Source organism: Miscanthus floridulus, chromosome 3, assembly GCF_019320115.1.
Source record: "Miscanthus floridulus cultivar M001 chromosome 3, ASM1932011v1, whole genome shotgun sequence".
Classification (NCBI taxonomy): Eukaryota; Viridiplantae; Streptophyta; class Magnoliopsida; order Poales; family Poaceae; genus Miscanthus; species Miscanthus floridulus.
Genome location: NC_089582.1, coordinates 57,508,890 through 57,519,053, shown reverse-complemented (window position 1 = coordinate 57,519,053; position 10,164 = coordinate 57,508,890). Strand labels below are relative to the sequence as shown.

At 43.6% G+C, this 10,164-nt stretch overlaps 1 protein-coding gene across 1 annotated transcript; it reads right to left on the bottom strand.

Annotated features, from left to right (window-relative positions):
• Positions 1-1,121: 1,121 nt before the first annotated feature.
• Positions 1,122-6,047, bottom strand: LOC136545801 (histone-lysine N-methyltransferase family member SUVH9-like). Its single transcript, XM_066537775.1, has 2 exons — positions 3,650-6,047; positions 1,122-1,464 (listed from the first exon to the last, which is right to left on the bottom strand). Exon 1 carries the CDS (start codon positions 5,895-5,897, stop codon positions 3,765-3,767), a length of 2,133 nt encoding a protein of 710 aa, XP_066393872.1. The 5' UTR covers positions 5,898-6,047; the 3' UTR covers positions 1,122-1,464; positions 3,650-3,764.
• Positions 6,048-10,164: the final 4,117 nt, after the last annotated feature.

Here is a 10,164-nt window from a genome sequence, read left to right as displayed (position 1 = left end):
ATGCTATTATGTAGTTAGATATACACTACGTCTAAATATACAATAAAAGTAATGCATTTAAAAAAGCTAAAACGTCTTATAATTTGGAACGGCGGGAATAAATCTTATTTGTTGTGTTATAGTTTAATTATTTACTTTTGCCTCTTTTCAGTTGCTGCGAGTAATGCTTGATTTCATGTACTTATTCTTGTACTACCTCGATTCCCATGTGTTTGTCGCTGGTTAGCTCAAAATTGATCTGATTAACGTCTGGAAAAAAAAGATTGAGGGAGTACTCTTCCATCCTCCTTTTTTTTCTTCTCTCTTTTGCATCTAGGCCTTTGCTTGTTAATCCCTTTTTTCTGTACTTAATTTTTTACCGTGTCGGCTTGGGGATTTCTGGAAGCAGTTCCACTTTTTACTACTTCTATAATGGGAGTTGTACAGTTAGTAAAATAATAATTTCATCTTATTTTCTTGTGTTATGCAATTATTTGCTTAGTTTGTATTCCTGTTACATTCATTTTGATTTTCCACTCTTGCGTTTGAAATCATTGACTGTCTTTGCTCCTAATTACACTTATGTTGCAGATTATAATGACTTTGGCTTGTTAGCAAAATAGCAAGCGTAGCTTGTTATTAGCAAAATAGAGCTGCCAAGCAGCTCGCGGAGCTATGATGGCATCAGACAGCGCAGGCTGATAAGTATATGATAGTAAGATGCGTGGAGATTCATTTCACCCGACGTTGTCATTAGTCAATACCACATGAAAACCCGAAATTGTGGGGGTTGAATGACGCTGCAACATGGGAACATCTCAAGGCGTCCTCATGGTGGCTCATGGTCATGAGGCTTGAGACTGAGCAACCAAGCTGGATAGGTTGTCCACTAGTTTTCAGACGGTGACGATGACGATGCAACACCCATCACTGCATATCTGTTCCAAGAGGTCCGTAATAGAAGGGCAGTAGTAAGTAGTAACACCGACATCTCCGTCATTGTCTGACTCAGTACATGATGCAATGCGGAGTTCTGCACAAGGGATGCAAATAACTTCGCTCAACAGAACTTTCACAAAACCATCAATGCAATGACCTACTGGACAAGCCTGGCTACGCGGAATCTTCAATTCCACAAGGTATGCAAATAACTTTGCCACATATGGACCAACAATTCCCAACAGAAGAGCACACATTTCCAGCTAGATAATTTACAGATATATGTACAAAATGAGTTCCAGCAGCAACAACTCATAACACGAAGGTTAAGACTGAAATTCGGCGCCAGCAACGCCAAACAAGTTCCCTACAGCAGCACACATATAATACTTCAAAAGCGGGTTCATCTAGAAAATTGGCCAAGGCACCTAGGTTATCAGGCAAAATATACAATGAAAGGCTGATGTACTGTTGATGACAATGAATGCAGCTTGGTCCACCTTATGCAAGCCTCTGTCATCGCCAGAGGAAACCTCCATTGTTGAACTGAAAAAAGGATACCATAAATTTTAGGACTTCTAAAAGACTAGTAAACAGCCAAGAGCAACCACATTTGTGTAGTTATTAGCTAAAATTTACGAAATAGTGGGAAACTGTTACTCAAGTTAATTATGCAAGCATGGAGAAAAACACCTGACGATGCAGAGAGTTTCATTCTAAGTTCATAAATTGTATGCATGAAACAATCAGCAATTCAGCATATTCTGGACCAACACGAGTTGGGATCAAGCATGCAAAAAAAAGACAACAGTATCTGAATCTAAAGTGGATCAAATGACTTAAGAAAAAGAATAAATAGTACAATATTATGCTAAGAAACAATATGTAAGTGCAAAAATACAGTAAAAGCACAAAATAATAATGTGCACAGCTAATTAGATTTATGGATAAATCACCATTGCTTGGACAATTGTAAGTTTACATCAGGTATGTATAAGTACACACTCAACTGAATAAAAGAAAACCAAAAGAGGCACATGCGTGACTGCAAAACTAGAATAAAAGCCAAAGAACACAACTCAATAATAAATTCACAGTAAAACTCTCATGCTATATGCTACCCAAAATTTACAATAAATATTTCTACAGGCTATGAAGCAGTCTCCTGCATGCTTACGTTAAATATCAGTTTTCATACACAGATGTACAAGATATGTCTCTTCCATATCAGAAACACAAACAAAAGTTTTAGCTATCAGATAAATCTGACAAAAAATTGTGAGTTATAACTATCCAGAACTTTGGTATGGACTAAATTTGAAACCATAACACAACTTTAGGCAAATATGAAAGTAGGTAATCAGTTAATAACTGACAATTTTGACTATCACTGCAGAGCATATGAACCACAATAAGAATTTTTTGTGAAGTCACATGCAAAATCCTTGCACAAATATAATAGAGCAATGAGCAAAATGTCTGTTTCAAAACTGTACAAGTGCCAATTGCATACACAGGGAACAACTGATCATTTGTGATAATGAGTGGAGGAATAAAGCGCAGTTGGACATAGAATAGCTGGAAAGAGACATCAGATCAGTGAACAATATTGGTTATTTGGGTCTAAACCAACAAAACAGGAAAAAGGGTCACTACTCAATAGTTTGCCACAGAAAATAACAGAAGCTTTGTCAACTTGATTTTTATGTCTCCTCACCACATACAAGTATACAACAGATGTTTTGTTCATGAAGTATTCTATTATAGCATGCAAACATAACAGGAACCAGTATTGTCTAACCATATCAAAGGTTTTGCAAGACAACTACTCCATTAGTGACAGCTCATCATTGAGCTGTGGTGGTGAGCTGGTGACCAAAGCAGCAACTTTAAGAAGCCCAGCATTCACACAATTAAGGCTGTCAAACTTTCAGAAGCCCAACATGCTCATCGTTGAATCTTTTAATCAGGACTACAAGCTACTGTAATAGGATTCTAACACATGAGTTTGCTGCAGGATTCTTTTATTGTTCACCAGCCATCAATCTTTGATACCACACATGATCTTGATGAAACCTTGTCCCATAGGATCTGGTAGTTCAACTAAATAGCTACAACGGTAATCCTCATCTATTGGCAGAATAGGCATGTCCAGGTAAATGAAACTACAAACCAACAGGGAAAGAAACTAGAGATGGTCACCTAATGGCTATGCAATAACATCATCATCTTTCTTACTGGAAAAAGAATAAAAGTTACTATTTAGATTTTGCTAGGATGCAGTGAGCAGACATAACTAGCAAGTGCCAAGGGCCACAGCCGTGGATCATGCGCATTAGACGGTTTAGCAAATGAGTGACATACAACCTCTTCTGCAACTGCAGTATAGATTTTTTTAACCAAAGCACTGAATCAGAAATGAAGTAGAGAAATTAGGAGGATAGCAATGCACAAGTATACAGTATTAGTCTAGATCTTTGAAGGACACATCCTCCTAAAGAGAGCACTGCTATCTATACTGCATTGCTATCTTTGAAGGACACAATACTATAATTAGTCTAGATCTGAGCACAAGTATACAGTATAGCAAAATATAAAGTTTGAAGTACACATGGAACTCAACCACATACACAAAGCAATCTTTGAAGGAAAATTATGAGTAACTACTGCCAAGAAACAGTCCTATGAAGTACCAAAAGAAAAATAGCACATGAGGAATAAAGAGAATTACCAGCTGAGGAATTTTAGTCAGCAGTTGGCTTGATGATCCCCAAGTGAAGCATTATGGAAACTTCAAAAATAAAGGGAAAAGAAAGAGAGCACTGCCTTCTCAATAGGTACTCCAGCTACATGGTTAACTGTCCAACCCATTCATCAACCATCCCATAGTCAATGCTTAGCTCCCTCAATGGTGGAATGTTTTCCATGGCAAAGATCATGAGGTGGGGGTAAGACGCATTGTAATGATCAAACAGCACAAACTGGACAAACATGTTTGGACTGCAACTGTGGCTGAAATAGCATGCCACATTCCTTGCCCTTGACACATCAATTGCAAAGTTTAACTCAGGAATAGCAGGATGGTCTGGAGCCACATAATCAGGGTTCACATCAGATATATCACCCCAATCCAACCACCTTGGAGGAAACCTACTTGGACGCACCAGGCAATCGCCATTCGCTGCCACAATCTCTGACTGCTGGTGAGTAAGGACAATCCCGCTGAATTCACAAATGAATGTGCCAGCCTTAATGAGATCCAAAGACCGAACTCCCCACCCAGTCTCCCTTGACCGGAATACCTCAAGCCTATGTTGAAGCCCCTTCTGACTAACCCTGTTGGGGCAACTAGGTGGGCACCTACAGTATGGCCCACACTCATATACCAGTGGCTTGCCTCGTAGCAGGGTTCCAGTCTTATCATATGCAAACTCGCCACCATTCCTCCCTGCACAGTTACATCCAATTGAGCAAATCCCAGCGCAATCACAACCACCACCACCACCTTCAGCAAACTTCCCCTGGACAGCAGAGGTAGGAAATATTGGCCGTGCCAGATACTCAAACAAGAGTGGGTCCTGATCATCATCAACATCATTGAAGAGTGCAACTGGCAAGGTCTCTCGGCCCATGGAGATATCAAAGCTCAAATACCCTGTTGGCCTTATAGCCAACACATCCACCTTAAGCTGTTCAGCTACTCGATAATTGACAGTACCCATGGGCTCTTGGCCCTCAATGCGCAGCATTCTATACTTATAAACACCAAACCCAGATTTCCCACGGTCGAGCCAGTAGTCGACAACCTTGTAGAGGCCATCGTAGAAGTATACCTTACCAACAGGGCTTCGTCTTGACTTGACAGCACGGATTACACGAATCTCAATACCATAAGCCATGTTGCGCTCGAGCGCAAGATTGCCGCCCTCCAGCTTCTGATCAACGCAATGCTTGTGGAGGTTGGGATCACGGCCACCATGCCCAGTGTACACAAGTACGTCGCCGTGATCATCATCATCCTCATACCCACCAGATACAATTATAGATGTGGCTATAGGCTCCCCAGATGCAGACCTCCCTGCAGTGACATAATCAATTCCTGCCTGCACCTGGCCATGGAGGCCAAGCACGCAGAGCTCCATGCGGAAGAAGAAGGCGTCGCCCACCGAGATCCCGGGCATCGGCCCCACGATGCGGCGGTCGCGATTGAGCCAGAGGTCGTGGTCCGCCATGAGGGCTGCGGCGCGCAGGTCCGCGCGGACGCGGCGCCGTTCCCTGGCAACGCCGAACCCGGCGACGCCCGCGAGGCCGAGGGACTCGGCGCGCTCGTCATCCCTGAGTAGCAGCCCGCGGAGGCACTCGAAAGTGATGCGCGCCCTGCGCACGAGGTCGCGGAAGTAGATCTGGTCCTGCACGCCGAGCGAGGAGACCCGCACGAGGTCCGACGAACGCGGCCGGCGCTTCTTCACGACGGACCCGGACGCGGACTGCACCACCGCCGGTGCGGCCGCCTCCGGCGCCGGCGCCGGGACGATCGCCCCGGACCCCGTAGACGAGACGTAGAGGCTCGCGAGGCGGTAGTACTCCTGAAGGAGCGCGTCCACGTCCTGGTTAGGTGGCAGCGACTGCAGCGGCGCCATCACCGGCGCGGACGAGAGGTCAGGAGTCGCTGGAGGCAGAGGCACCGAGGCCTCAGGAGCCGGAGCCGGAGCCGCCGCATGCTGTTGCGGCGGCGTCTGGGTCGGGGGCCCAGGCAGCGGCAGGGGCCCGAGCTCTGGTGACGCCGGCTCCGACTTGGGCTCCCTCTTGAGGAACGGCAGGAAGTTGAGGTCTATGGAATCCGACGACCCGGCCGGAGACGACATCGGCGACGAAGACGGCGAGGATTCCTCCACATCCATTTCCATAACCAAACTTCCCTGCCCGCCCTCCCTTGCCTCCTCCTCCGCTCCAAAATTCCCCAAACCCTCGCGGCGCATGACGAAGACGGCAAGGTAGATTGGAGAGGCCGATGAGGGCTGCGAGGGACTGATGAGGCGATAAAAAAAATGGCGGAGCGAGGGAGCGGTTGCGAAATCTCCAAAATGGAGCGCCGTTCACCGGAGCTCGAAGGAAATGCGAAATTAATTTGGCGGAGAGGATGCCGGGAGCAGAAGTCTAAAAAGTCGTGGGCACACACTTTCTCGTGCTCTCCACAGTCACTGACAAGCAGGCCCGATGGACAACTGTCCGGGGGCTTCAAGGAAAAGCAGCGTTGGTAACTCGGGAGAGACGCAGAGTTAATTCTGGTATATGAAAAATTGACTCGGTATCGTCATCGACGGTTGCGGGTGACTTATTACCGAGTCAAAAGTTTTTAATTCATATACTAAATTTAGAAATTTTTGAGACTAGAAATAAATTATTAATAATTAATAGAATCATATATTAAAAATAGGTAGTAAATGCGCTATAACGTCAGAGGAGAAAATAAGAGTTAATTTATTATTTACGTAAATAGAATATACTTAGAGGGTGTTTGATGATAGCCGGCAGCTGCCACATTCCATTTGTGGCAGACTATGACACGCTAGGAGCTGTGGCATATGAATTTGATGCCAATCGGATAATTGGTGATATTATATTAAACAGTAAACTATTTAACACAATATCGATAACATTGATCGATATCAAGACTTACAAGAGATCAATCAGCTGATGCAGCCTTGCAAATAACAATATCAATCGATAAGTAATCTATACCACGAGTGGTAAGAGATCAATCAGCTGATGCAACCTTACAAATAGCAATATAGATCGATAGCTAACTTTTACTATGACTTGCAAGAGATCGAATCAGCTGATGCAGCTTTACAAATAATAATATAAGTCATGATGGTACTCACAAACAAACTAGAGATCGATTAGCCGATGTAGACCTGCTTGCCCGAAGAACTCGTCGAGATCTACTCTACTTCTACTCCTAGGATTGGCGTAAGCCAAAAAAGTAAAGATACGGGTTTGTGTTTGATCTATGGATGTCTATTATAATAGCCAGGGTTCAATATTTATACTTGAGGCTCAACTACGAGTCCTGGTCGAACAAGACCAGCTGGAAAATCTGGAAAAGAAGATAAAACATCCTAAATTAAGATAACTTGGACTTCAATCTTTCTCTTCTACGAAGTCCGACGTGTCTTCTCGCTTTTGATCACCGCCATCTTCCACCGGCAAGGTCCATTTCCAATAAGATGTCGTTATACAACTCAGCCCACTCTAATAGTGTTTTAGTTAACCGATTCTACAGAGATTTTGGCTTTTCTCAACAAATCCCAAAATCCAAGATCCCATGTATCGATCCAAATTTTGGTGTCAATAGAGTTAGGGTCCCTCAGGATCCAATGTGACCCTCTAGGATATCGGCTGGATTGCTGGTCAGGCACATCACCTATACCCTCTAGACACCAGTAGATTTGCTTGAAGAGATACCTATGTATCTCACTCACCCTGAAGCCCCTAGATGTGATGGCGATCCGATGACGTACTTGCTTCCAACCAACCATTTCCCGGTGAACTTCTGAAGGCCGCCGTATGATTCACCCAATCCAACAGAGATCCTATCTTCCTCTGAAGATCGGAGTGAAGCATGAACGCTATGGGGTTATGTACTCATGAGTTCAACTTGCCCTATCTTTAAAAACTTTTATGTAATGTTGGTTTGATGTAATGTTTGTGAGACCCTAGAGAGTGCGTATGTTGTAAAACTAAAAACTACTTGTGCTTCGATCGCTTGTACCTAGTACGCATAGAAGCATACACAACTGCACTCATTCTATGCATGTATCCTTGTGGTGTGTTTGTAAGTCAAGATTGGGATGGTAATGTTAAGTTGGTGTTTAAACTATGGCCTATGTCAATCCTTGTCATGATGCATTATGTGTGGAATATGATAATCCATGTTGAGCATATTGAATTCTTATTCCTCCATGAATGCATTGTCTTGACCCATTTGTTTCATATTGTCTAACACATATCTAATGTGAGATGTGCCTTGGACAGGATGGTTGGGGCGACTAGGGGTTTCGCTTCTAGAGTAGCTGGGGGTGGAGACAACCAGCAACACCTAGCAACACCTCCACCACCACCACGCCGAATGCCTACCTTGGAAGAGTTGTTCCATAGGGATGAAGCCCATCGCAAGGCACAAAATGACATGATGGGAAGGATGGTCAATGTGATAGAGATGATGAATGCCAACCAGCCCCAAGTGCAGCAACCACGTGGATGCCGTGGTTTTGTGTAGACCAACGCACCAATCTTCTCTAGCGAGAAAGATCCTATGGCAATTGATCATTGGCTTAGAACTATTGAGCAAAAGTTCACTCTCATCCAATGTACGAAAGAGGAGAAAGCGAGTTTCACCGCTCACTAACTGTAGGAGGCCGAAGGTTCTTGGTGGCATGATTATTAGGCTTGCTTGTAGCCCAATCAAAACCTTACCTGGCAGCAGTTCAAGATTGCCTTTCATGGATTCTTTATACCCACAGGAGCCATGGCATTGAAGGCCATCGAGTTTCACAACTTGGTGTAGGGATGAATGTCAGTGGTAGAGTATGCCCACAAGTTCAATGAGCTTGCCCAGTATGCTCCCAACGAAGTCCCAAATGATGAGGCAAAGCGCAATAGGTTTGAGCATGGACTCACTCCTGTGATGTAAGATAAGATATGCAATGTCTCTATGGCTGATTTCAATGAGATGGTGAGTGCAGCTATCAATGCCAAAACCAAGAAGAATGCCATTGATCGAATAGAAGGTGAGAGTTGCAAGAGAACAACCTTTAATCAAGGTTAAGGTCAGGGTTCATCTTCCAAATAGAAGACTGTGCATGCACCGCCTAGAATCCTAGGCTTTGTAGTACCACGACCCAATTGGGTCCAGCCTCGTCAACAGCAGCAGCAAAATGTTTTAGCAGCAGCACCTGGAGCATGTTTTGAGTGTGGTGGCTTTGGTCACTTTGCTTGTAACTGTCCCATGAAGTAGAAATCACTGCAGCAGCACCACCATGTGCGTAAGGTGCAATGCGTGGCCCCATACCCAAGAAGATTGCTCCAGTGCACCATGTGACAACTGAGGAAGCCACTTTGGATGATGGCATGATTGTTGGTAAGTTGCGCATAAATTCCATTTCAGCTAGAGTATTATTTGATTCCAGAGCATCACATTCATTTATGCATGAGAGATATGTTCGGGAAAATGAGTTTTCAACTATGGATTTTGGAAGGGGATTTTAGATTCAAGAACATGGAATTGCCCAAGAGTCTAACAAAATAGTTAGTCAAGCTAAGGTTGAGTTAGCAGGTTTGGAGTTCTTAGCCCATTTCATTGCAATGAAGTTGGGAGATGACATAGATGCTATTTTCAGGATGAATTGGATGGTCAAGCATAAGTGTGTCATTAGATGCGTGCCTAGATCAGTAGAAATGCACCACCCTTTTGGAAGAACAGCTATCCTATATGCCACACAATCCCAATTAGTTGCCCTACAAAGACTAAGAGCCCAACCCAATGTGTCGAAAGGTGTCGAGTTAATTCTAGTTGTGTGCGAGTTCCCTGATGTTTTTCTAGAGGAGCTAACGGGAATGCCACCGAAAAGAGATGTAGAATTCCTAATCCAATTAGAACCCAGAATCGCACCAGTATCTAAACTGCCTTATAAGATGGCACCACCTAAGTTGGAAGAGATGAACAAGCAGTTAACAAGTTTGTTGGAGAAATGTTACATTAGACCTAGTTCTTCACCATGGGGTTGCCCAGCTATGTTTGTCACAAAGAAAGATCATAGCCTAAGGATGGTGGTAGATTACCAACCTCTCAATGCAAGAACCATCAAGAATAAGTATCCACTTCCAAGAATTGATATTTTGTTTGATCAGCTCAATGAAGCCAAGTTCTTTTCTAAGGTCGATTTGAGTTGGGGTATCACCAAATCTGGATTAGAGAAGGAGATATACCAAAGATTGCGTTTTCTACGCGGTATGGATCATATGAGTACATGGTTATGTCTTTTGGGTTGACTAATGCCCCGGCATACTTCATGTATCTCATGAACTCCATATTCTTTGAGGAGTTGGATGTATGTGTGATTATCTTCATTGATGATATATTGGTAATTTCCAAGATTGAAGAAGAGTGTTGACGATCACTAACACCCATTTTTACCATCAACATTCCACCCAAAAGTATGGAAAATCATCATCACATGTGAA

Excerpts from the sequence above, each read along its gene's own strand:
- LOC136545801 (XM_066537775.1), bottom strand. The coding sequence starts at position 5,897 with ATGCGCCGCGAGGGTTTGGGGAATTTTGGAGCGGAGGAGGAGGCAAGG.